This window comes from Diplotaxodon limnothrissa, linkage group LG10, assembly GCF_057381915.1.
Source record: "Diplotaxodon limnothrissa isolate DT_005_m linkage group LG10, D_limnothrissa_male_GT1.1, whole genome shotgun sequence".
NCBI classification, from domain to species: domain Eukaryota; kingdom Metazoa; phylum Chordata; class Actinopteri; order Cichliformes; family Cichlidae; genus Diplotaxodon; species Diplotaxodon limnothrissa.
The window spans coordinates 29,680,149-29,707,259 of NC_140605.1; the positions used below are offsets into that span (position 1 = coordinate 29,680,149).

Below are 27,111 nucleotides of genomic sequence, written 5' to 3' on the forward strand. Positions count from 1 at the left end.
TCTGAGAATCGCATTTAAGCGGTCAGTTAATTAATAGATTGATCAGAACACGATTATGCCATTGTACATTTTATATTTTACATTTTTGTGTTTTGGATCACTGACTGAATCAAAAAATTACATAAAAAATATTTCATAAGTTCTTATTAACTATCAGCAGGGGATAATTAGCTGGCATAAAAGCTATATAAAGTTTGTATATTCATGTGTGCATGGGTTCATTTAAACACTGGACACAGGAAAATGTCAGCATCATGCACATTTCCTGGATTCAGTGACTTTTTCTGCTGCAGTGTGTGGATATCAGCATCAGTTTGCTGTGGAAACGCCCTCTTTAAATAGACATCGGTTCATATTCATCTTGAATTTATTCAGTTAAATTATATTCCTTTGGACCTCCAAAATATATCACACTTTATGCCTGTGTTGTGGAGCTAAACAATGAAGCCAAGAAGAAAAAAAAAAGGGTCTGCTACTGTTATTTTTTGCATCCTTTGCAAAATACATCTTGTTTCTTTTGTATATGGGGTGAAATCTGGACATATATATCTACACACATACACAAATAAAAAGTACAAATCAGATTCTCCAGTTGTGGGACAGTTTGGAAGATATGAAATTAATCCGTGTGATTTTTTTAAAAGGGGGGCAAAATAAAAGTTTTTAAAGCTATTGCACTGCCCTTACTTTAAGTACAATTCAACTTCGAGCGCTTTTTATTGTTAATGGTTGCTTAGGTGCGGATTTCTGGCTTCTGAAGTGTCAGAAAAGGTGAATGCATCACTGCTTCACACACTAATCCGCTAAATGGTCCAGATTGGTTCTTTTATTTTGAAGGACGCTTAAGTGAAACCGGTCGTGCTGAGTGTTTTTGTTAGCAGCGCTGCAAGGTTAGACCGTTAGTGCTGTTGTGATGGAGGAAGAATGAAAGTTTGCTCACGCTGCTCTTGTTTTGGTTTGCATCGTGTTTCACTTTAGCTAGCCGATTAGCTTACTGAAGCCCAGCCATGTCTGCCATGTGGCGGCGGCTGCAGGTGAAGGTGGGGCCGGCTCGTGGATTACTCACCTCCACACAGGTTACACGTCGATCCACATGGCTGAACGGACATCTGTCTCTGTGTCAAAGCTTTAGCACAGGCACATCTCTACGAAATGACTTCTTCAAAGGTGGGAGTAACCAGGACGACTGTTGTGCAACTCAGCAAACCAGCTTACATTTAAAAATACTAAAATTATCCAATGGTTTGTGTTTCTATAAATATGTGCAACTTTTAGGATCCTGCTAAACAGTTTTAATAAGCTACTAGAAGCCTGTCTGCAATTCGGTTGCATACAGTGTTTCAAATAACAACTTTTATAGTTCTTTGCACTAAACTACTAAACGATTTGGCCGAAAATTCAAAAGGAACAACCATGCATGTTAATTTGCGTTAAAGTGTTTGTAATTTATAAACTGTTTTATATGCCGTATTTGAGAGTGATAGCTAAAGTACCAGGAATCATTTTAATTTCTTAGCTGAAGGTAAACATTTGCAAGTAACCTTGAGAGAGTGTAAAGTTTGGGGTTTTGTGGCTCAGATCTGGAGACCCATATGGAAGCTATGCGGAAGAAGGCGATGGACGCGCTTCCTGGGAGCAGCTGGACTCCTCTGGAAATCAACCCCAACCTTCCTCCAGAGAGGGCGGATATCGTGATCGTGGGAGGCGGGGTGGTGGGCTGGTCCATCGCCTACTGGCTGAAACAGAAGGAGATGGTGCGCGGAGGGGTGCGGGTCCTGGTTGTGGAAAAGGACCCAACGGTGAGGGACTGAGAGATAATGAGTGTAGACTAGCAGTGTCACTTTATTCCTTTCAAAAAATTGCATGATTTAAATCTATTCAAAGTGTCAGGAGAAAGGATCATACTGTGCTCATGAGTCATGTCCTCACTGCTGTTCAAACTAATCCTCTGCCTTTTCCTCCTCATATTCATAAACTGCTCCCCCTGACTGTTCGCAGTACTCCCAGGCCTCCACAGTGCTATCTGCTGGGGGGATCCGACAGCAGTTCTCCCTGCCGGAGAACATCCACCTCTCCCTGGCCTCTGCCGACTTCATAAGGAACATCAATGTAGGTCACTGGAAATGAACAATGAGGCTTTTAATCATTAAATGTGACAGAACATGTGCTTTGTTAATATGTGAACACTTTATAGCCATGTCAGATGAGATCAAAGAGGACCTATTATACTTTTTTCTGTCATACAGTGCTGTGAAAAAATTCCCCCCCTTCCTGATTTTTCCTGTATGTCTCAGATCATCAAACAAATTTTGATATTAAATACAAAATGCAGTTAAATGTTTTATTTAAAGAGTGCAAACTGTCACACCTCTGAATCCCGTCAGGAGCATCTCGGTGTGTTGAACGAAGACCCCATAGACCTGCAGTTTAACCACTCGGGATACCTCTTCCTGGCCAGTGAGGCGGTGGCTCACATCATGGAGGAGAACTACAGCACCCAAAGGTATCAGGCTCAAGAAACCAGTGCTCATACCACAGTAAAAACCCACAGTGTGTAACGTGAAGGGCCGTGAACGGTCATTTGCCATTATTAATTTTCAGAGTTGCAGTTAATTTTAAAAATGTCCTGATATATTTACATTTTGGAAAGAAACTGAACTCATAAAACAGCCATAGGGTTTATAAATTATACATTTTTCCATTTTCTGTCCTAGAGGATTTCTGTAAGGTGCTAGAATGAATCAATAAAAACACTAAGGACATTTTTCATCTTATTCTGTGATTAGTTACATATTAGTTGCTAAGTTTGTGAGTTTTTGGGATATCAGGAAGCTAAAATTTAACTCACATTTCAGGTACGCTGGAGCCAAAGTGTCTCTTCTGTCTCCGACACAACTGAAGGAGAAGTTTCCGTGGGTAAACACAGAGGGTGTGGTTCTTGCTTCATACGGTGAGTGCAAATAAAATGTGAACTGAAGGTCTGTAATGATTATCAGCAGCCACACCAGACAAGGTCAAGAAATGTTAGCTTCTCATCACTGATCATGATTGAATGCAGCTGTTATTTTATTTTTTCTGGCATAAAAAGAATTTGTTTGGTAGCACTGATGATACTCAGAACAATTGGAAAGCCTATTTTTAAACAACAAGTCTAAGATCATTTCATAAGTAAGTCCAAGTTATTCAGATGTGTCACCACTTTACCAAGATCTGGAAAAACCAAACAGGCTCGAACGTGCTACAAACCAGAAACTGTTAGAACACAAACGCCACTGTCCATAGTAGAGGAAGTTTTACGCCACCGTGGACTGAAAGGGTGCTGACCAAGAAAGAAGCTCCTGCTTGAAACCGGACACCTTCAAGCTCAACTGAAATTTGAAATTCACCTTCTAGAGAAAAGTTTTATGGTCAGATAAAACAAAGGTTAGGCTATCTGGCCACATCTATGAAGGAGTAAAGGCGACGTATTCAAACCAAAGAACAATGTACCAACTGTGAAGCACGGTGGTGGTAGCATCACTTGGGGCTGTGTTGCTGCCAGTGGTGCTGTTTTATTACACCAACCGGATGGAATAATGAAGAACTACCTCCAAATTTTTCAACTTGAACTCAAATCAACAGTTTGATGGTTGAAACTTGGACACTGTTGGATGTTCAAACAGGAAAATGATTCCAAACATACTTCACATCTGGTTTTGGGATGGATAAAGCAGGTGAATGTTAAGCTTCTGGAAATGCCTTTCCAAAGATCAACCTCAACCTTATTGAACATTTGTGGACTGTGCTTAAAAGGCACATCTTTACTAGGAAACACACCAGAAACACTCCAGCCAGAAGCTTGTGATGGTTAAAGTACAACTTGCTAATGGATATTTAAACAGATATTAGTGGAGGTGCATGTATATATTTGAGCATGAATGCAGAGGTTTTGACCTGATGAAATCCAAAATAAATAAAAATCTGTGCACCCAATTCTTGTTTTTTAAATTTCTTAAAGGAGTGTGCTGTACATTCATCACACACTGGAAAAATAACTGTTCAAAGAAATCATTAAAAGCCCCAAATTACCATGACATTCATGCCCATGAAGAACATGTGTAAACATCTGACCACAACTGTATATTTGGCTCTGAATTTTGTTCTTATCTGTTTGTATTTAACTGAGCTGGATATCTACAGTGTGACTTTCTCTGCTGCTGTTTCGTGTTCTGCAGACTAAAGCTAAAGTGCTTTAGCTCGTGGCACCTGTAAATCCCATTAGAGTTTTTATTAACGCCTAAAGTTTTGACTTCCTCTTCTTGGAGAGAATTTCCACTAATGTTGAAAACAGTCTGCAGCTCTGTCCTGGGACAACCAGTGTAACAAATACACACCAAATATATAAGTGAAAAATAGGCGCAAAAGCATTCGTTAATCTGTGTTTGCACACCCAATTACGTCACTGGATTCCCATCCAGGCAAAAATCCCCAACACCATCATTTGGGTCACGATTTTTAAGAAATCTGCAACACTTAAGCAGAAGATTAACTGTGATATATGAGCCTATGACACACTCTCGTTTTAAGACCTTAGAAAAACTAATCTGAGTAATGCAAAGCTGCAGCCAACAGTAATTTAACTTATCAGGGCGTCTGACAGTTCTTTCCATCTGCTAATATTAGATGATAGTGGTGTGGAGTCGCCTAATTATTCTCTGACAGCCCAGTTTTAGATCCTGATTTGTCTTCTTTTGTCACAGTCAGTAAGAAACGGAAACTATTCACATCTCAGGAGCTCCAGCAGTTCTCTCAATTATTACTATTAGTCATGGCATATTATAGTACTAATAGTATTGTAATATTCGATAAGTATTATTCCCTGAAGTCTGGCATCACTTATCGATAACCAGAAAACCAGAAATGTTATATTTCAAGTGGCTAATGGTGTTTATCAAATGAATTATTTAAAAGAGAAAATGTGCCAGTTTTAGTACTTTTATCCAGTTGTTCATGATTTCCTTGTAATATTCAGTAATCGTGCGCACCATTGTGAATGTCTGTCTGATCTTCTGTCATGCAGGGCTGGAGAATGAGGGCTGGTTTGACCCATGGACTCTGCTGAACGCCTTTAAGAGGAAGGCCATCTCCATGGGAGCCATTCAGTGCTGTGGGGAAGTCACAGGTTCGTTACAGCGTCCTGACAACTAAACAAACAAACACACACACACACAGGGGAAATACGTCTGCTAAGAACTTGTTATAATCCTATTCAGTGCTTAAGATTTATAGTTTTTGTATAAACCGAATGTTTGTTTTTGAATTATTTTGGACAAATCAGGGTTTTCATTTGTGCGACATCAGTCTTTTAAATTTGGAAAATATAAGAATAGCTATAAAATTAATAAGAATCTTCACTTTTACAGAGCTTAAATTAAACAGGGTGGAAGCACTGCCCGTGGAGCAGCTGTAAGAGTGTATTTTAGGTGTTTCTAATTTTAAAAAAAAATAAATCAGTATTAATAATATTGTTGCCATAGGCATGTAGCTTGGGACACAACCCAGTCATTTTCATTTATACTAGCAGTGTTGGGAAGGTTACTTTTAAAATGTATTCCATTACAGATTACAGAATACATGCCCCAAAATGTATTCTGTAACGTATTCCGTTACGTTACTCAATGAGAGTAACGTATTCTGAATACTTTGGATTACTTAATATATTATCATGCTGTTTACAACTACGTGAATGTACTATTGCTGTGATTTATTACTATTACTGAAGGTCCGCGGCTCCGAACTGTAGTAAAGGGACCTCTGACTAATATGCAGGGTTCTGTGTCGGGCTCATAGCCAAAAAAAATAGCTTTACTTTGTTGTGTGGGTCAACTCTGCTCTACAGAGAGAGGCGTTGAAAGGCTGCTCCAACTGAACTTATTGTTTCGGAGGAAAACACAACACAGTGTACAATTGAGTCTTAATAGCTTACTTACAACTGGGCTCGTCAGGCACTCTTCTTGGCTGCAGTGGTTATTAAGTGTGCCTATGCCAAGAGGCACACTTATTACTATTCGTCGGATTTATTATTCTTATTCTTATTATTTTCCTTTTTCCGCCTAAAATTTCGCCGTGTAACTCATGACTTTTGGTGTTTATTAATTCTATAGTTTTTTAAATATGAATATTTTAATGCAAGTTTTTGCCCATTGAAATGAATGGGAAGGCTTCATTTGTGGTGTGTTGGCTCCATCTTTTGGTCCCACTGAAACAAATTTCAAACTTCATTTGTGGTGTGTTGGCTCTCTCTAGTGGTATGCCGGGAGTGGTACGGCCTGTCTACCCTTATTTGGATTACCGTAATGACGACAATATCAACGGCGCGCACAGCGTCGCTGCTTTCAGTAACCATTGGAATTTTTAAGGTTGCGCGAACCATTGAATAGTTACGGTAACTGCAAGGGTGTATGCTTAGTGGAAAACTCCATATCCCACAATTCATAGCACACCTCTGCCGAGTAAAACAATGGCGGCTACCTCTTCGTTTTATATATTGCTTTTATTAGTGTTTGTAGGTCACAAAATAAACTTTTAAGATATTTTCAGGCGAGAATGTAGCTGTGTAAACTTCAAATATCTGCTCGTTTTATCAAGACATCCCATAGTAGCAACAGTTCTCTTACGATGTTGCTGCTAGCCGGCTAGCTAGCGCGGCTAGCGCGGCTTCGCTCAAAAGCACCCGGGCTTGGCTTTCAGTGAGGCGACTCACACTCGTTTCGTTTCAGTTACAATAACTCGTACTGCGCGCTAGCTAGCACGACGGAGTTTCTATACAGCTGTGTGCGTGCTAAGTTACTGATGTTGAACTTTATTTTATTCATAAGGGTTAGTTCTTAGAGTTGCCAACCGTTCCGTACAAACGGAATCGTCCCGCATTCAGAGAAAATATTATGCGTTTCGTATTGAGCTGAAAAAGAAACGCAGTTTGTCCCGGACTTCAGGTAGAATGGAAAAAGACACAAAGCTGGATTTATTCTGTCGTTATGCTGCAGAGCGGAGTCTTCCTGTCATTCTCTCGCCTGTTGCAACTTCAAATATGAAACTGATCAATGATCGGCTTTTCTCTCTTGTTTGTTTATCGCGCTAAACAACAGCAGCGCGTTTAAGCTTGATCAGCTGTTGTTAGAATTCATTTGATTTTAATTTATAGTATCAGCTGATGTTTGCTGGAGCCACAGCTGTAAAAACGGCTGGTCGAAACCAGGAGATGTCCTTACTGAATCATCAGAGCTGAACTGGTGATGGAGAAACAGGTTTACCTTTTAGGTGACATGAATGAGTTGAAGGGAAGTTATGAACTGTTTCTGAGAGACAAATAACACCAGGATCCTTTTCTAAGCAGCTGACAGCTGGTAACTGGGGCACAAAGATATACTTTTCTTTCTTACTCTCATATAAAATATTTAGCTTTTATTAAATAGTTATCTGAATCTTACAACCAAAGTTTGTATAATAATACACAAGACTGGCTGTAGACCATTGTTATTCATTCAGAACACTGTGTAAAAATAACAAAAACAAAAAGTGAATGCAAAAGTGCATAAATATTTATTTTACGTGTTTGATGTATGTGGCGGGGCGTGGTCTGCAGTGCCGCTGCAGGGGAGGTGGACCCACCTGAGCGGCATCTGCAATCACGTCTCTCGGGCGTAAAGTCTATGCTCTCTCGGCTGTTTTTTGGGTGTGTGTTGGGCTGTGAGTTGAAAAGCTACAGCCCTCTGTGTGGGTACACCAACCATGTGTGAAAATTGGTCCATAACGTAATGCTTCAAAGCGTGTTCATGCAAACATTGTTGGGTCTGCTGTGGTACAATGGGACTTCTGCTCATGAACCTGTGTGCACAGCGTCTTCAAATCGGGGCTGTACGAAGTCGCCTCATCTTTACACAAAACTGTAAGCTGTCATTTGTGAGGCGTGAGCAGTGTTTGTTTTTACCATAGTTCATGGTGGAGAATGGCTGCTCTGCTGAGTTTTGTTCTCTGTAGCCGTATGAATGGCAAACTACACTGATTAGCAGCGGCATAGGCACACTTAAAATTTCTTCTGAAATTTTCGCTTTCTAGTTATTATATTTACATGCTTCCAGCTCCCGTCTTTGCTCGATGACAGCTCGTACTTTTCCTTTTTCTCCCTCCCTCGCTCACAGACACATAACGGGTATGGCAGTCCATTCTCCCTGCAGCACGGACTACACTGCCTATGATGCTACATTCTTTAGAGCTATACCTGTAGCATTCTGCCTATTAGCTTAGCACAGCAACAACAAAAAGGCGCTCTCTCACCGAGGAAACACGCAGAGAGAGAGCGTCACCCTGTAACCATGGCAACCGTAACGCTGCCGCCTGGAACAACAGAACATAGCTGTCAAACAAAACCCAAACAGTCCTGACCGGCGACAATATGAAACAGGGAAGTACCGCCGTGTAATCCATTTATTTCAACAAAGTAACTGTATTCTGAATACCACCTTTTTCAACGGTAACAGTAACGGAATACAGTTACTCATATTTTGTATTTTAAATACGTAAAGGCGGTACATGTATTCCGTTACTCCCCAACACTGTATACTAGCACTCTTAACAAAACAAACAGACCACAAAATCAACAGCAACCGGTCCGTTCTCTTTCCATTAATAGGGATTCACTGTCCTCGACTCACCTTGTTCTAGCATAAGTGAGACGAGTCTAAAAACTCACTATTCACCATTATGAAGTGGTGGATTTAAAAAAAAAAAAAAAAAAACACAATCTTTTCCTAAAGCTCAGTGGGTAGTTTTTAGTGCCTAAACAGAACCAGGGGGGTGACAAAGGGGGAACAAAGTGATCCCACTGGGAAGTGAAACGCTGTCTCCTTGCTTTTAAATCTGGAGCGTATTCCCCCCCTCAAAAAAATAAATAAATAAGAAAAACAAAACAAAAAAACCCTCCAGCTGCTTAGCACAGGCTTTGTAGGTCTCTAAACCAGGACGTTTATCCCTTGGTGACTGATGTTGCCACAGCTGGAGCCTCAAGGCACCAAAGGACACCTTGTGTGTTACACAGAGATTGAGGTTGTGTTTTACAAAACTGTTATGTTACACAGGCATCTGTATAAAAAGAATTCACTCGTATCACATATTCACACAGAGCAGACCAATAAAATCAGAGGTTTTCTCTGTCTTAAGAAGAGAGGAAGTCTCTGACTCTGCTGACCTGATTTCCTCAGGCAGTTTTCTTCATGGCTTTAGAGAAATATTAATCTTACATCATTCGTTGGATGAGAGGACTGATAGAACAAGTGGAGGGACAAGATTAGGATGTAGAAATTTAAACTTTGCTTTAAAACTGTAGTTACTCACCATTTTTTGTAGTTTTAAAACATAAATAAAGTAATATGTTTATGATAGATAAGCTATGAGGCGGTAAATAAGCAATTAAAATCATCTCTATGTGCATCGTTAAAGTCATATACACATTAATGAATGATCCAACAATGTATTCTCTTTTATTCTATATAATTTAACTTTAAATGTATTTTAACGCTGTCAGCGTTAATCTCGTTAAAATGACGTTAACGCCATAAGCGCGTTAATGTGGCAAATTTCCGTTAGTGAGTTCCCATTGGCTCCACATGCCACCCTTCTTTTAATTGATTGATTGAAAAAAATGATTTTTATTTTGAAAATCTGGTGTTATTTGGCAGCCCTGAAATAATTTAGCTGATTTAAAAAAAAGAAAGAAAAACATATCTCAGAAAACAACAACTAGTTGTTTGGCAACTCCGGGCTTCCGTACATGAGTATTTCAGTTCCTACATTCGCCTAAATAGCAAAAGGTTGGATCCCAATAGGAGACAAAAGTCCCCCGTGTTTTGTCTCAGGAAGGGTGTGAAAATCTGCCAAATCAAATATCTGCTGTGGTGACCCGTTGTGAATAAGGGAGCAGCTGAAAGTAACTTCTTCTTCTTCTTTTTCTTTGTGTTGAAAATTGGTTTTAATGTGTTTCTCACACAGAATTTAAATATACGACAAGCGTGATAACGACAACTGATGGAGAAAAGCTGGATCTGAGGAGAATAAAGTCAGTCAAAGTAAGTGGAACTGCAAGTGCTGAATGTCTGTGAGATTAGCGAAGCGTATAAAGCTGTTTATTTATTATTCTGTGTGATCGCTAACATGTTAGAGAAGTCTCTGACTTGTACCTCCCTCGGTTTGGTTCACTTATGTTAATGTTTACTAAGCTTTAGAGGGGAATTCTCAGTTGCTGTGACACTTGTGCAGTGCAGTGTCTTCAACTGCTCAAGTAAAACTTTATTGTATCATTAAATATACTAAAATTATTGCGTACAAAAGCTCTGCTGATTCTCAATGAATGTGTGAAGTCTGAATAACAACAGATGGATGGCATGTTCTTCAAATCCCTTCAGACCATATATCAACTGCAATTTCTTCCCAGGTGACCTCGTCCTGTTTAATGTGTCCCACACCGCCTGATTACTGGCACTAAGTACCTCATAAATTTGTCTTGTGGTGCTTTTAATACCTTTTTTTTTTTTTAGAGCACTAAATCCAGGAGGGATTGTGGAGTGCAGGCAGGAAGGAGTCAGAAAGGGAAGCCATAAAACTTGTGAGCTGCATTACGTCGTTAGAAATGTGTCTTAGGACGACTAAACTGTCTGACATCTGTCCAGATGAGGAAATATTACCATCAGCATAGAGATCCTTCACTGCACAATATATTACCAAAGGATTATTATAATCTGTAGACTAATCAGTCATTAACCAACGTTTCCTGCATGTTCACTGAAGAAACCTGGAAACATATTTCCCAGAGGTCATCAAGTAGCTCGCTGCAGTTTTCTGTTACCTCAGGTGAAGGTCTTGCTCTTCCCTTAAACAATACTGCTTTGCAACAATCAGCCATTTTAAAAACTCTTCACAGCTATTGCTATTGGTGTCCTCTTGAGCAGCTGAAACAGTGCTGTCCTTTCTGGGATATTATTTTAAATAATTAGTACGGTTGTATGTTGTTTATGGAATTTTGATCTCAATTTGACAAATATTGTGTGCTAAAAAAGGATTTCTTTAACCGGCCAACCTTCACATTAGAATTATTTTGATCTGTGAAATATGCTGAGCTACTCTGCTAAGAGTCCAAGAATGAAAATATGGAATTCAAGCTCCAGCTGACTGATTGGCACGAAATACTTCTGTTAAAACTGTGCACTGAATCAGAAAAAGCACAAACGTGCATGATGGGTAGAGGAGGTAAAAGTACATAATTCTGTACTTGTCTCTCCCTGTGAAATACGGCAGCTGGACCTTTAGCTATCAACTTGAAGCAACATGTTAGATCTTTATGCACGCTTGTTTTGTGTGTGGCTAGCGAGATGCTGAAGTACAGCGACTTATGGACACCTGCAGTCATGCCGGTGTTGTGCCAAAAAATAAATAAATAAAAACACCGTCCCATTTTAACCTCTTTAACTATGCCACACAGTTTTTCCCCCTCTTTCATCTCTTTTTATGCCACATCTCCTGGTGATTAATACACGTGCAGGGCTGCCTTTCATGTGTTCCTGCTCAGACTCAAATCGGTTTGATGTTTGAAGGCTCACAGTGCCGTGAAAAAATAACTCCTCTCAAGTACGTCAAACCAAAATTAATGGGCCTGTTTTGAAAATGTAAAAGTAAAAAGTTTGTACTTCTTTTTTTTTTCCCACCTCTGATGATGGGATGTCTGCTTGTGTCGAGCAGGTGCAGATGCCACACAGCCTGGAGTACCAGCCAGTGGAGTGCGCTATTGTGGTGAATGCAGCAGGAGCCTTTTCTGGTAAACTGACCGAGATGCTGGGAATTGGCTTTGGCCCCAAGCAGTCCATCGCTGGAATCCCACTGCCTGTTGAGCCACGGAAAAGGTAGGCTATTGACTCGAGGGGCTGCTAGAGTTTTCTTTGAAAGGCAGCGCCTCATACAGCGAACCGCATCAATACCAGACAGCTTTTTTCAGACTCTGCACCCCGAAAATTGAAAAACCAACTTCATGCCGCTGCCTGTCAGCGTCTACCATCTGCAGTCTTTTCATTTTACTCTTGCTCTGCATCATTTAGACTACAGATAAAAATGAATCTAAGTAGGATACAAGCGAGTCAGTCACATAACTTTAGTCGGCATGACCTGGACTGTTTGAGTATGTATGCCATCAGACTCAAGCATTCTGTGTAAATGGTGGCTTTAGATTTAGGTAGAGCCATTGCACCCCTACTGCCAGTCCCAAACTTGGATAAATGGGTGTGTTTAATACGAAAGGACATTCACCATTAAATCAAAAAATGAGATTTCCATACCAAATCGGTCTGAGCTCGGCTTGACAAAGACCACCTCCACTGGCTTTGGCTAACAGAGTGCTGATGGAAACTGTGCTACTGTTAGCTGAGAACAAAGGATGCTCGGGATAGGGTGAGATGTAGGGAGATGATTTGCTGTGCTGAATCTTAAAGGGAGCAGTCGAAAGAAGAAAAATGTAAAGAGGGAAAGTTCGGATACTTTATAATACAGCCTGCACCCCTGATACTGCTGTACAATTATAATGTAAGGAGACGTTAGGTTTCTCTATAATTGTAAATATACAACACAGTGCAGACCGTATTATAAAAAAGCCTACCTACCTCATTTATACATTGCAATCTAAAAAAAGGAGGTTAGGCTAGTCTATAATATAACGTGTATCCTTAATAATATTGTGTAATTACAACTAAAGAAGGAAAGGTTAGTATAGTCTATAATATAGCCCACACCCTTAAAAATTCGATGTCATTAAAACAAGAGACGGATTTTTTTGATACTTTTTTCTTCTATTTCTTCTAAAACTCCCAAATGTTGCTTCCTTGCTTTCCTGCACCCACATTTTAAGTAATCATTGGGGCATGGTATTTTTAGGTATTGAAGGTTACCTGGCATGAATTCAGAAAAGCCACATGTTAAATTAAACTTTCACCTTAAGCTGTGGGCTGTGTTTTGAAAAGCTACCCATTTTTCTGCCTTATTTAAACCTCCACTAAATCTTTCCTCGTGCCGCCTTGAACGGCTGTCAAACCATCACATAAACATTTTATAAGACAGAGTTTTGAGCTCTCTGGATAATTCTTTGTAGACACTTTTCCACGCAGAACAGAGTAAATGTCTGATCACGTTCATGCCAGAGAAACCTCACTTACATCTTGGCATGAAATGAAATATCAGCTGATATAATATCATACTGGATGTACGACTCTGAGCTGTTTACTTCGTCACTGTTTTTCAGGTATGTGTATGTGGTCCGCTGTCCTGATGGTCCCGGTCTAGACACTCCTTTCTTAATCGATTACTCAGGAGTTTACGTCAGGAGAGAGGGGTTAGGTGGGAACTACATCACCGGGGCCTCGCCAGAGGAGGTTGGTTTTTATCTCTGAGCTGTTTCTCCAAAAGTTGATTCTGTTCATCTGGACGTAGCGTTTTGTGGGAGAAACATTTCGTCACTCTTCCAAGTGACTTCTTCAGTCTCAGCTGACTGCAGGTTTTCCCAATCTTATAAACTAATGACTGAAACCAGCCCACTGAAGGAACAATGGGCTGGGAGGTCAGTTACTTAATCGTAATTATGCAAATTCTCATGACCATTGATCAACAACCACTGGTCAATGGCCATGAGTACCATTCACAGAGAGTTGGGGAATGGCTGCAATCACAGCGTTGTAAGACGGCGACAGATGTACCCTTAGGCCCCCTCCTCGATTCAGAGATGGTCTTTCCCTTTTCACGTAAATGGCCTCCTTGACTCCGCGCTCACACCAGCGTTTCTCCCTGGAGGAACTCAAATGCTACGTCCAGATGAACAGAATCAACTTTTGGAGATTTACTTTCCTGGATGATTGAGAATGCATCAAGACGTCTGAGCTGTTTCCTTATGTTAACATTCAACAGCTGAGCAAATCATGTCGTTGTTTGCACTGGTTGTGTGTCCTCAGGCGGCAGAGCCAGACGCCAGTAATCTAGAGGTGGAGCACAGTTTCTTTGAGGAGAATGTCTGGCCTCATTTGGCCTTTCGAGTTCCTGCTTTCGAGAAACTTAAGGTACAGTTGGGAAAGTGTGGTCACCCACGTCATGGTTACTGCCAGCATTATTATCAGCCAGAACTGGTTTTATTTTGAAGCTTGCAGATTAATTTTATTGTATCCATATTTTAAGTGAGTTAAATTTAAAAACTTGGTACAGAAATGGGCTTTTCCAAAACAAAACAATGATTATGATCTCTCTTTATCACTTACAATAACATAATTTGTCCTCACATTCTTCCCCTCAGGTGACCAGTGCCTGGGCAGGTTTCTATGACTACAACACCTTTGACCAGAACGCCATCATCGGTACGCACCCCCTGATCAACAACATGTACTTCGCCACGGGCTTCAGCGGCCATGGCCTGCAGCACTCGCCTGCGGTGGGTCGCGCTGTGGCGGAGCTGATTCTGGACGGAAACTATAAAACGCTGGACCTGAGCGGCTTCAGTTTCAACCGGATTCTGACGCAGGAACCAAAGCTGGAGAGGAACATCGTGTAGCTGAGCCGAACCCTGAAATCATATCTTTCACATCCTGCCGAAGCCAAATTATTATAACCTAAGTCTTATTTTTGTAGCTGGAAACATAACTTTAATGACACAAATTGATTTATAAGATCTGGGTAGTATAATTTCTACAATCCAGATAAGCAAAAGCAAAACCTCAGTGATTTAAGAAAAGGCCCGAATACGGCACATTTCCAGCCTTCAGGAGCTGCGGGAATAATGTCTCCTGACCATTTGGGACTGCAAAGAGGTCAGAGTGGACAGATGTCTCAGGTTATTATTAGACATCCTGCCAGGTAGTGACAAAATAATGAAAGGGCCTTTTAAAAGATTCGTCTTTAAAGATTTTAACACAGTTCTCACAACAGCAGGTTCAGAGAACATTTATTTGGTTCTTTAAATAAGATTTTTCATAGTGTGATCTCTCTGATGTGTCACTGAAAGACATAAATGAGTCCCGTATCTTAAAGGTATTTATATGTTGCTTTTTCTGATGTGTAGCTGACGTGTGATTTAGTTATTAAAATTAAATTATTTGGCTGTCACAGCCTCAAATCTTCACTACACAATTATCACAGCCAAATGGTGATGATAGCTGATATTGTTAATCAATTTTACAACTTTCTGTTGTAGTTTATAATCTGATAATAAGGAAAAAATGTATGTATTAGTGATCCCACTTTTTCAATTTTAAAAATTACAACAACAAAAAACAAATAAATTAGGGTATTAATGGATGTTACCAAAAATAATGAGTCAGTATGCCCTAAATTTTACTTTTTCAGCCTGGATTTTGATACATTTCTTTATTATATTTAAAGATTTTGAATTTTTTCCAATTCTCAGGCACACAAATTTTCAGAAAACACTATTTAAGATCTTAAAGACATTAAACACAAAAAAGGCAAACAGTAAAACTGTTGCTCAGACTATGTTATAAACCATAATAGTAAAAGTGTCATATTTAATATAACAACCCTGGAAATGACTTCCTACAAGATTTTGCTTCAGATTCAGAGCACCTACTCTGCTCGGGGTCTTTCATTTTGAAACTGACTGGCTCCTCTGTGCATTTCAATTTGGTAAACTATCAAGCGTTGAATTGAGTGGGCACCGTCAGCCGGTCACGTGGCCACGCCCCGCTTATTGCTGTGATGAGACCAAAGGTGTGGTGAACTGAATTATCCTTTAATTTGGACTTTTTCCGTGCATATAGAACATGTTTTAAATCAAGAGTTTAATTCTTTTAAATGATCATTTGATTTCATTTAATAATGAACCTTACTGGCAGCACCAGTATCTTTTATTAGTCTGATTTCAGAGGCAATAATGTTCCTTTCTAAAGAAATCAGCAGGAGGAACCACTGAGAATAAAGTGGAACTAAGAGATGCTTCTTCATTAGAAGACAAAAAATATGCATGGAGGTGAGCCAGCAGCTGACTCACTCCTGATACAGAGTAACAGGAATAACTTCTGCTTTCCAGATTTCCACTGAACTCGGCTGTTTGGTACCGTTACGCAGTCGGAACGTGCAAATTTAGAGTGAAACATCATCAGATGCATATGTGCTGTCCCATGCAACGGTTTAACTGTGGTACTTTTAACAGCTTTGTATACTTTTTGTGTATTTTTCTAATTTGATCAATATACTGTAATTGTGTTGTATTGATCAGTGTAATTACATTTTTATCAGTAAGACAATTTTTCAAGAAAAACGTGGAGTTGTTGCCTGACTTCCTGTTTCCTTCATTTGTTGCCGCTGCTCCTCTTTTAAATCTCCAGAAGGAATAGGCATAAAAAAGGTGCAGTGACTCATTTAACTTTAGAAAGAAGAAAAGCTAATTTTCCAAATAACTAATTAGTGACAGGATCATCGGATTATCCTGTGTAAGCTGAACTTTGCAGTTTCCATGTCTTAAAAAACATCATTAAAAAAATGTCTTTGACAATCATCTGCTTACTGAAAGTGAAAAACTATATCTGTCATACACTTAAATGTGTAAACATATATAAGGTGGTGTTATCTGCTTTCTCTCAGTATGATTTACTGTCAGAATGTTTACTCTGTATTGAATTTGTGTGATTAAAAAGCGCATAAAAGGCGGCACAGCAGGTGGTCAGTACGATCATAAATATACAGATACTGAACCTTTTCAAAATAAGACCTTATATGTAGACACTCTCAAAGCATTTCATTTCTTAAAAACATCCGCCTTACTTTCTTATCGAGCACTGCAAACAAAACAATAGTCTTTTATGCAGGAGTTCCTGGTGTTTTACACAAAACATGCAGCAGATGGCGCCATTTCAGTGGGTAATTTTAAGCTTGGAGCGTCATCGCTTCTGACATGTTTCATGCAAACTCTGTATAGATTTAGAACCCAGAGCTAGGTGATTAATTCAAGTCAGTACCACAGCTGCCACTTGTATATTTTGCCTGTGATTATCATGCGAGTTAATATTTCTTCGGGGCACACATGTAGGCAGCAGGAGCTGCGGTCTGGATGCCAGATCGGAGTCTGAACGTTTCAAAACAGACTTTTCATTTTTCATACCAAGACTGGATCTGTTTATTCTAAATATATTCAAAAATTAACCTTTCAAACTGGAAAATGTCACACTGGTGTGGATGATAAAAAAAAAAAGAATACTGCTGTAAGGTCAGGGGAAAGAATTAACTGGCTACAATAATGCTTTTTAGGAAGAAGGATGTACACCACAGTGATGAGGTGCATAAGAAGGGGAAAAGGCGAAAACTGGCCCTAGTAGGTCTAAGGGACAACCCCCACTACCTTGGACTCTTTATCTTGTGGTTTTAGAACTGAAGAAACTGAAGATGAGGTGAACCATTTGTTGTTTTCAATTAGTGGTAGAGATAGTGATAGAGAGATCACTTACGTAAATACAATAATGGTAAATGGCCTGTATTTGTATAGTGCTTTACTAGTCCCTAAGGACCTCAAAGCGCTTTACAGATTCAGTCATCCACCTATTCACACACACATTCACACACTGGTGATGGCAAGCTACATTGTAGCCACAGCTGCTCCGGGGCGGCTGTGGCTACAATGTAGCTTGCCATCACGTAAAACATGTAAAATGTATTTTTTGGTGTGTCATAAAAATGATACAATATCTTTCCCCATTGGACCATGTTGTGAATTTGATCAAAAGTGACACTAATTATTAAGAAACGTGCTGGTGAAGGGCCCTGATTGACTTCAGGGCTCCACTGTTCCCACATAGTAGTCCATCTATAATTTTTAAATTACAGAAAACTCTACAAGTTTAGGTTAATTTATCACACCTAAGACAGGCACCAGATCGTTCAGGATGGCACAGCTGTTCCCTCTTTAAAAACAGTGAAGAGGACTGCCAGGTGCTGCAGAAGAAGTACGAGCAGCACACAGCGACAAGTTTGGGACTAATTGCACCTGCAAGTGTTGCCTTCCATCGCTGAAAAACAATTTTGCATTATTTGTGGTTTCGCCTTGCAACTTCAGAGGAGTTTATGAACCACCCTGCTCCCCACAGACCAGACACCTCCGCATCCTCCACATCTCAGCTTCCTGCCGCTCAATGCAGCAAACCAGCAAAGAATGAATCATTTTGCACGGCAGAGTCAGTCACCGGCAAAACCCCACCAACAGGTTCCTTCACTGCCTCTGAGGTAAGTATGAAAGCAGAGCTACGACAAAAGCCCCTCTGCCAAAGTTACCGGAAAGCAATTCATAAACTGCCTTGAAAGTGGATCATGTTTTCATCACAGAGATGGTAATGAGTGAGCTGTCGGGCTGAACTTAACCCCCTCCGTCATCAAATCAGCTCAGGGTACACACGATTAAAACCATTGGGGTTTATTTTACAGTTAAGGGATGTTGAGAAAGCTGCTCATTAAATCTGTCATAATTTATGTGGAAAGCCAAAGCAGACACAGAACCCAGTATAAATAAATTAAATGGTTTATTTGGATTGTCTGTGCTCCTTTCCATTCTGATTGGTCTGGTCTGTCTTGTTTTGGTTCCTTTCAACTGAATTAAATTAAATTTTATGTTATTTATTTCGTGCCAAATCACAATACCAGTCACCCCAAGGCACTTTATATTTTAAGCTAAAGACCCAACAATAATACAGAGAAAAGAGAGAAAAAACCTCAACAATTAGATGACCCCCTATGAGCAAACACTTTGGTGACAGTGGGAAGGAAAAGCTCCCTTTTAACAGGAAGAAACCTCCAGCTGATCCACGCTCAAGGAGAGGCAGCTATCTACAATGTGACCATCAACACTCCCAGGCTCCAACCTTCGCTAGCTCGCTGTGCACCCAACCCCAGTGCCTGTCCTGGAGGGTGGTGAACAGGGTCCACGGCTCCATCCAGGCCTGGCCATTAGACACTGCCTTAAATGCTCTCCTCCTAGTTCTGGCTCCAAGAGGAAACCGCGGTTTCCCACTTCCAAGCAATGTTGTCCCGCACTTGGATGTGTCCAGGTTTTCCAGGCAAATCCGAGTAGGAGGACGCCCCAGGGTAGGGCCTAAACCTGCTGGAGAGATTATATATATCTCAGGATCTCCATGGAGGAACTGTAAAGTGTTGTTTTCCTCCTTAGCCTGTGGCAGTTGAAGGCCACAAGGCTGAAACCTTTGCATTGAAAAAATAAGTGTCACGTCTTTTCTTTGAATTTTGTGTCTTTTTGCTGCTTCCTTACCTTTGAACTCGTCATCATTGGATTTACCTGATTTGCACAGGTGGGCATACTGGGAACGAACTTTTGTGTCTTTGACCTCGGCCTGGATAAGCGATTTGGATTGAACTCTTTCTGCTTCCTCTTCCCCCCTCTTCACGCAAAGATCCACTTTGTATCACATTTAGAGTGAAAAATGGTGTAAAAATAAAAATAAAACCTATAAAAATAAAGTATTTTCTCTGAACAGTTGTAGTTGACGTGCTCTGACTTTGTTGGTCACAGCAGTTTCTTGGAGTCCTGCTGGGAGAATGTGATGATTGTTAATGGTCTGCACTTATATATCACCTTTTAACCTCAGCTTGCTTCATAGTGTTTCACATTCACACAGTTCTCCTTTTGTATGAATCAACGTTCATTAGTGAGATGTGGAGGACTAAACCAGGGTGTGCTCCTCTTGCCGTTTCCATTCTTTTTGCACAGCTAACTCAGTCGAGGGTCGTATTTCCCTCATATCGAGCATACAGACATGCTTTTTCTAACTCTTGGCAAGAAACTTAATGAGCTTATTTCCCCAAATGCTGAACTTTGCCTTCAATGAACCTGCAGAGTGTGATGTGCAGATGTGTTCTGCCAGCACGTTTAGAAATGCACAGCGCCTGGAGCTAAACACACTTGGGTGTGAGATGACTTTCTTTAAATTACGCTGCTACAGGAGCCTGTAAGATTCTATCTGAATTGCAGACCCTCTGCATCCACTTCCTTCTCCCTTTACTTACATGCAGCTGTGGCATTTATATTCATCACTGCTGGGGTTGGGGTGGGCTTATCAATTCAGCATCACAGATCATGGTAATCTGCTCCACAGATATGAAAATGGTCCTCCTGCAGCCAGCAGAATATTGCAGACACTCTTGCCCTGCAGCTCTTCATTCTGATGTAAATGGGAGGCAGCCTTGCAGGTTCAAAGAGGGGGAGGGGAACCAGGGGAAATGCAACTGAGGGAATTCTTTGTGAGGCCTGACGTAAATCTCAAATGTTCTCAGGGCTGAAAACAAAACAGCATGAGTGCTTGCACCGGTCACTGAGGCCTCTTCAATAGACGCACCTTCAGCCACACAAAGGCGTCGAGGCCTTTTACACCAAACTTCCCGAACATTCCCCCCTCCTCGTGCTGGTCCCCAAATCTACACTGTCAAAAGCTGCTGCAGCCGAGGCGAGCCCACTCCCGATGAAGCCCGAGGTTGTGTTATTAAACTTTTTTGATGGGTTGAAGAAGAGAGTCCTTCTGTCGGTCTCAGAGGACTGACGGCCACTGGGAGCTCCCTGGCTGGCTCTTCTGAGTGTATGGAGCCAGTGTACATGGTGGCATGTGGCTGGGATTAGGAAATTTCACTGTGGATTAAAATCTTTCCAACGCCTCCATGGCCACTTGCTGAAAGAAAGGAGTCTGAAGGTCCTGCAGAGATCCAGTGAGCACTTTGGGCCCATGGTCTCACGGAGCAGGTATGTCCCAACAAAACTTTTCTATTTTTCTACAAAACTGAAGATCTAAAGCTTTACTTATTTTACACACACATATATATATATATATTATCCATAGTGTTTTTAGGGCGACTGTAGCTGCTTGGAAGAAAATTACCTCCGTTTTCAGTCATTCACCTCCATGAATGACTGAAAAAAAAACAGTTGTTAAAACGGTTAAATGTTGAACAAATAGCTCTTAAGATACAACCTGTGGTTATTTTCAATCTGGGGTAAACTTCAGTCCAAAAATATGTAACTTTTAAAGTTTTGGGTCCTTTTTGCAATCTATTCAGTACGTCTTATGCAACACTCAAAGTGGACCACGCGGTACACGCTGCACGGTACATACTCTGCTATTTAACGACCATTCAGATCAGTTAATAAGTACAATGTATTTGTGCATACATAGGTTATGTATTATCTTGGAAATACTTCTATTCTAATGATAAGAAAGGAAATTCTCTATACATTTTCTTTTTACAATTTAAAAAAAAAAATACTATAATATCTCATATTTGAGCACAAAGCCTTAATTAACAAAACTGGCTAAAACTGTATGATCATATTGCTCATATATTTCTGCTCAAAACCTGTTTTTTTTTATTGCTCTATTTGTAAATCTTCATAAACAAAACTAAAATCCATAAGATGCATTACACTTTTATTTAAAAAAAGGTTCAGTAGTTTGCTGTGCATCATAGTTTTTTTTAAACAGTTAAAGGTGTAAATGTGGATTTGTGGAGGGACTATTCTCAGTTACAAATTCCTGTAATTAGTATTTACAGCAGCAGGGCATGTGTATGTGTGATTAAATCTAAATTAAATGTAGTGTGTGTGTTTGTGGTAATAAACTGAGTGGTTAATTGATGTTTCTAATAGATTTATAATGATAATGGAGCTCCGTGTCACACGGGAATGAGCAACAGGCCAGCGCAGAAAATACTTGTTAATCAAAATCGAATCATTATTTGTTTTAGTCTTTAAATTCGATTTTCTTGGTAGTTAGACATGCATGGAAACACAGATCACTAGTGTAACACACTGACTTTTGCCCTGTTTGTCTATGTGGACATTAAATCTGTCAAATGTTTTTTTTAATATTATCTGTGTAAGGTCTCAGCTAACTTTCTCCTCATTCTAACGATAACGTTAAACGATAGTACACTCAGTTTCTGTCCCAGCGGAACAGTGAACCTGAATCTACTCTCTTGGGCTAATTATTTTACCTTAAAGTAACTGTGTGTACCTTTTAGTACAGTACAATTTCTTCTAGATTTTAGGTGCAATATCAGGAAAGAGTCTTTGTTTGGTCAAATACAAAACATTTAATGCTTAGATTTTAAGATTTTACACTCTGACAAGTTTCATTCTGTATCTGCTTTGTAGTTGTGGGAGCTTTGAGCCATCAGTAAGATGAAAAAAAGCATATTATAAAATAAGGGGCAGCATGTACCTAATTTTGCAAATTTTTAAACTAGTTCATTTAAATACAAGTCTGACCTTTTAAGGTACAAAAGACAATACTAAAAACAACCCCTGACAAACGTAAAACAAAGGTAATAAAAGTAGAATTATCAAACAGTAGAATAAAGGTACTAAAGGTGGAATTATCTGAAAGAAGACTAAAGGTACTAAAGGTCATAGCGGTAATAAAGGTAGAAATATGTAAACTGAGAGGGTTTTTTTTCTGAATGTGTAGGTGTTGCATGTGTGATTTTGCAAGCATTAACTTCCCTAGAGGAGAGTTTGTACTCTCTAATACTTAACTGTATTTGTTCCTCCAGCTCCAGGATGTTCCAGCTGCTCCAGGGTCACAACCAGCCAGCTGGACAACGAAACCACAGAACCCGCCTGGTCACCAAAGACGGGCACTGCAACATTGAGTTCGGGAACATCGAGTACAGTAACCAGTTTGCGTACCTGGTAGACTTCTGGACCACCTTTGTGGAGATTCGCTGGCGGTTTGTTCTCCTTTTGTTTGTGGCTGTGTTCACAGGCAGCTGGTTCATTTTCAGCCTGTTGTGGTACTGGATTGCAAAGAGCAACGGGGATCTCGCTGGACAGAACCGCACTGAAGGACACATCCAGTGTATAGACAACGTTAACGGGCTCACAACGGCATTCCTGTACTCGTTAGAGACCCAGACCACCATTGGGTATGGAGGCAGGGCACTGACTGGCCACTGTGCTGGCACGGTGGCTCTAATTGTCATCCAGTCTCTAGTTGGGGTTTTTATCAACTGCTTCATGTGTGGTATCATCCTAGCTAAAATCTCCTTACCAAAGAAAAGGGCAAAGACTGTGACCTTCAGCCACACAGCTGTCATCTGCTTGAAGAAAGGAAGTCTGTGTCTCCTGATCAGAGTGGCCAACCTTCGAAAGACCTTACTAATCGGAAGCCAGATCTATGGGAAGTTGCTGAGGACAACGACCACACCGGATGGCGAGACCATCATCCTGGACCAGGTGGATATTGACTTCATGGTTGATGCTGGCAAGGATAACTTGTTTTTTGTTTGCCCCTTGACCCTGTACCATGTGATTAACAGATCGAGTCCTTTCTTTGATCTGTCGGCTGACACCCTTCCTCAGCAGGACTTTGAATTGGTGGTCTTTTTGGATGGGACAGCCGAGTCCACCAGCTCCTCCTGTCAGGTCCGAACTTCCTACATCCCACAGGAGATCCAGTGGGGATACAGCTTTCTGCCGATTATCTCCCGCACCAAGACAGGAAAGTACCATGTGGATTTTTCTAACTTTTCCAAGAGCGTCCGGGTCACCACTCCACACTGCGTCCACTGCTTTGAGGCCGACGTAGACCAGAGAAACCACAACAACCACAGCCAAGAAAATCACAATAGCCAGCTAAAGAGGGGGATTGATAACCCGGGCTTTCAGGTGATTGACATACATGACTCTGTGGATGTCACTACAATGTGAGCTGGTAGAAAAGGAGCCTACGCTTTCATTGAAACTGTGAATCAGAATGTGGGAAGTAAAGTGGTAAAAGCTGGCGCCTATCACTTCCTTTGAACCAGTTTCACTCTAAGTCAGACTGCACCGGCGAATAAATATTTGGTCACGGTGAACCATTCAGCATCTGAATTGTTGTCAGCTCTTTTTCCTTAAACAGAACGAACATCCACAGCTGTTAAACAGTTTGAAAAAAAATCAGACAGAGTGGGAGTTGCTCATTGCAATCAAACCTCTGTTGGGACTTTGAATAGGTAACGTCAGAAAGATGGATTGTAGCTCTGACGCACAGAAAATGAAAGGGGGTAAAAGAGCAGATGCACAGTGGGTACTTCTTGAGAAGATTAGGACCTGAGCCTGTTATAATGAAAAGTGTGTGCCTTAAAGGCTGCAGGAGGAAATAAAAGGTAGCGCCTTTTGAGTTTGCATATTATTTCTATTACAACACTAACTTTGTGGTGTTTTTTGTCATTTTGACAGATCCTGTATGCCTGAATAATTAGGAAACTGGGATTTTAACTGTGACCAGTCTACATTTTGTAGATCATCCTGTGTAACGCTGTACGCTAGCTTCTCAGGGAAAGTAACATCCTTAGTTGGAATAAAAGCTTTTTCACAATTCACTGACTTACATTTGATTTTATTGCACAATTTGTACTTTACACATTGAATATTTCATCAGAGTGTGCTATAAACAGAACTGAAATATACCACAAAGATGTAGATAATATAACTTCAAATTGACTGATTTATGCGAAATGGGTGTATCATATAGTAGATGCATTGTGCAGTACTGTGCATGCAGAGATAGGACAACCCTTAGTAGTTTGGGAGCTGGTGATCGGACTCCCAGGACCTTTGCCCCTGAGTGCCACCCCAATCCACAGTTGAAGGAGGCCTTATACCCTCCTATGAGTGACGGGTCCACAGGAGAAGCAAGCTAACGTAGTTCTGGTACCCGACTGGGGCGTCTCCCATGTGAGGTCTTTCATATAGCCAGGAGGAGGCCCGCTGGGCAGACCCAGGACATGCTGGAAAGGTCTTGGCTGGCTCTGGAACACCTCAGTGTCCCCCGAGAAGAGTGTCGACTGCCTCCCCCTTCACAACCCAGACCCATGTAAGTGCCAGAAACTGGATGGATATAGGATGTCTATCATTTGCTGACAAAAAATTAAAGCTTTTTTGTATTGCAACAGCTTTTGATAGTCATTCTGCATTAGTATTAGTATTAGTATAGTATTAGCTTGAGTATAAAGGATTATTTCCCAGATTTCATGAAACATAAATGAAATGTAAAACATAAGAGGCAATGAGGACTCATCCTGATGACTCTGTATAAGATGTTCGTCACATAGTCATGTTCTCCTAAATTGATGTCTGTTTTCAACAATACATAAAGATGCCAAAAAAGCTGAGACAGCTGGCCGAACCACCAAAGAAGATCAGACCACGGCTAGGATCAGTGCCATCTTACATTACAAAGAATTCATTCAGCAATAAAGACGGTTTTTGTTGTTTTTTTCTCTCCCAACTGTCCCAGTTCTGCCAGCAGTCTCTCATATTCTCAGGGATGTTTGAAAAGGTTCATACAACAAACTTTTGATGTTCACACTTTTCCCCAATGCCCCACAGTGTACTGATGGCAGAAGACAGAACCGACAAAACAACATCTGATAACATTCATCCACCGTTTCGGGGTGGATTGATGGACCTTGTTATGGCAGCACCGCGTCTCTGCAGGTGTTCCAACAGCAAGGCAGGCTGTTCATTTAAGACCGGCATTCGACATTTTTGTCAGTGAGGAAGTGACAGACTTCTGAAATGGCTTTCATCCCATTTGGATTTACAGAGGCAAGTTTACTGGGCTTCATCTGCATAACAATGAGCAGAACTGCTGAAAGAGATCGGCACAGTGAGTCTGAAGCAGCTGAATAGAAAAAATTAAGTAGACAGAGATGAGAGAGCTGAGTGGAAGGTGCAGAAGCTTTTGTTAATCTGGTAGAGGCCTGATTCGTTTATAACGACGCACTTTATCCCCCAGTGCCATGGAGATGGAATAATTACACAAAAGCACTGCTTTCCTTGGTTACTGTTGCTATGTTTGTCTAGTTTTTATTTAGAGGATGTTGTTTTAAAGTTCTGGTCACAGAACTTTGAAGTTCTAGAACTTCTGAGACCTACATAAGGCTTTAAGACCAGACCTGGGTATTGTACAGCTACATCCTGCCCTTTGGTTGTCCCTGACACTGAATCTGACTTTAATGCACTTGTTCAAGGCCAAATAGGCTACATTTCTCTAACCGAACAAGAAAAAAAGAAGTGAAGACCTGCAGAAGCAATTAAACTACAGACAAAATAGTAACAGCACTTGTATAAAGTTAAAAGTCTATTAAAATTTGCAAAACGTGGACAATTTTTTTGCAATTGTTGATTAAATAGTGATAAAATTTTGGCATTTTTAACAATAGCTGTTTCACATTTTCATCATTGCCTAATTGTAACATTTATTCTTACCAGTCTCATCTCATTGGCGCCGTCCTCCACAACAGTCTCAGTTCCTACAAGCTTAGGAAGTCATGCAAAGACATTCAAATATAACCTGTAAAATCACAAAGTTATGTAACACAAAATGCTAATGTTATCAATGGGCTGTTAGCTTGTTAGCATCAGCTTAACATACATTTGGCTAACTGTTGCTGGAGTTCTTATGCAAGTTGGAGGGTGGATTTAAAAATGTAATTAGGAGGTTAAGTATTTCATTATATATTTTCTCATTAATCTTTGGTTTTTTAAATGATGTATAAGAATTAAGAACATGCAGCTGTTCCCAAGAGTACTTTGATGCCTAATTATTTTTGATAGGTCATATTTATACAGTAGGAGGCGGGGCTTAACTGACATCAGACTAGTAAGAAAAAAATGCATTGAGAAAGCAGTGAAGTTATAAAAACTTTATATAGGGATTTTCTCAAGAAAATGACATGAAAATTTAATACCAGAATGTAGCCTTTGAAAAAGTGGGAGGTCAATGTTGAGCTCTATGGAAATCTATGGCAAAACCTTTTAAAATAACTTTTTCTTTTCTATTCATTTGATAAATTATGGTTTTATTTAGTGTGTGGGTCGTTATTTTAGTAGTTAACACATGCACCTAATATTTTGAGAGTACGGTAGTGATGTTATTTATATGAATTATCACAAATTTACATTCAAGACTGGCTACAATGTGCAGATGTGACCCATTTTTCTACAACCATAAGTAATGCTCGCTTTATTCATCTTTTGTCCTGATTTATTTCTTTTAAAATTTGCAT

At 40.3% G+C, this 27,111-nt stretch overlaps 2 protein-coding genes across 2 annotated transcripts; both read left to right on the forward strand.

Moving 5' to 3' along the window:
• The first annotated feature begins 898 nt into the window (after positions 1–898).
• On the forward strand, positions 899–14,980 carry foxred1 (FAD-dependent oxidoreductase domain containing 1). The gene is made up of 11 exons (XM_085364084.1): positions 899–1,167; positions 1,579–1,799; positions 1,999–2,109; positions 2,385–2,503; positions 2,856–2,950; positions 5,060–5,161; positions 10,027–10,103; positions 11,770–11,930; positions 13,316–13,445; positions 14,019–14,123; positions 14,354–14,980. Exons 1-11 carry the CDS (start codon positions 1,008–1,010, stop codon positions 14,606–14,608), a joined length of 1,536 nt encoding a protein of 511 aa, XP_085220210.1. The 5' UTR covers positions 899–1,007; the 3' UTR covers positions 14,609–14,980.
• A 5,806-nt stretch (positions 14,981–20,786) lies between these two features.
• kcnj1b (potassium inwardly rectifying channel subfamily J member 1b) lies at positions 20,787–23,764 on the forward strand. The gene is made up of 2 exons (XM_085364085.1): positions 20,787–20,803; positions 22,609–23,764. Exons 1-2 carry the CDS (start codon positions 20,787–20,789, stop codon positions 23,762–23,764), a joined length of 1,173 nt encoding a protein of 390 aa, XP_085220211.1.
• The last annotated feature ends 3,347 nt before the right edge of the window (positions 23,765–27,111 follow it).

Bases quoted from the DNA above. Each gene is read 5' to 3' on its own strand.
- foxred1 (XM_085364084.1), top strand. From the start codon at position 1,008: ATGTCTGCCATGTGGCGGCGGCTGCAGGTGAAGGTGGGGCCGGCTCGT. The intron at 1,168-1,578 runs GTGGGAGTAACC...TTTGTGGCTCAG, and splicing joins ACGAAATGACTTCTTCAAAG to ATCTGGAGACCCATATGGAA. The intron at 14,124-14,353 runs GTACAGTTGGGA...TCTTCCCCTCAG, and splicing joins CTGCTTTCGAGAAACTTAAG to GTGACCAGTGCCTGGGCAGG.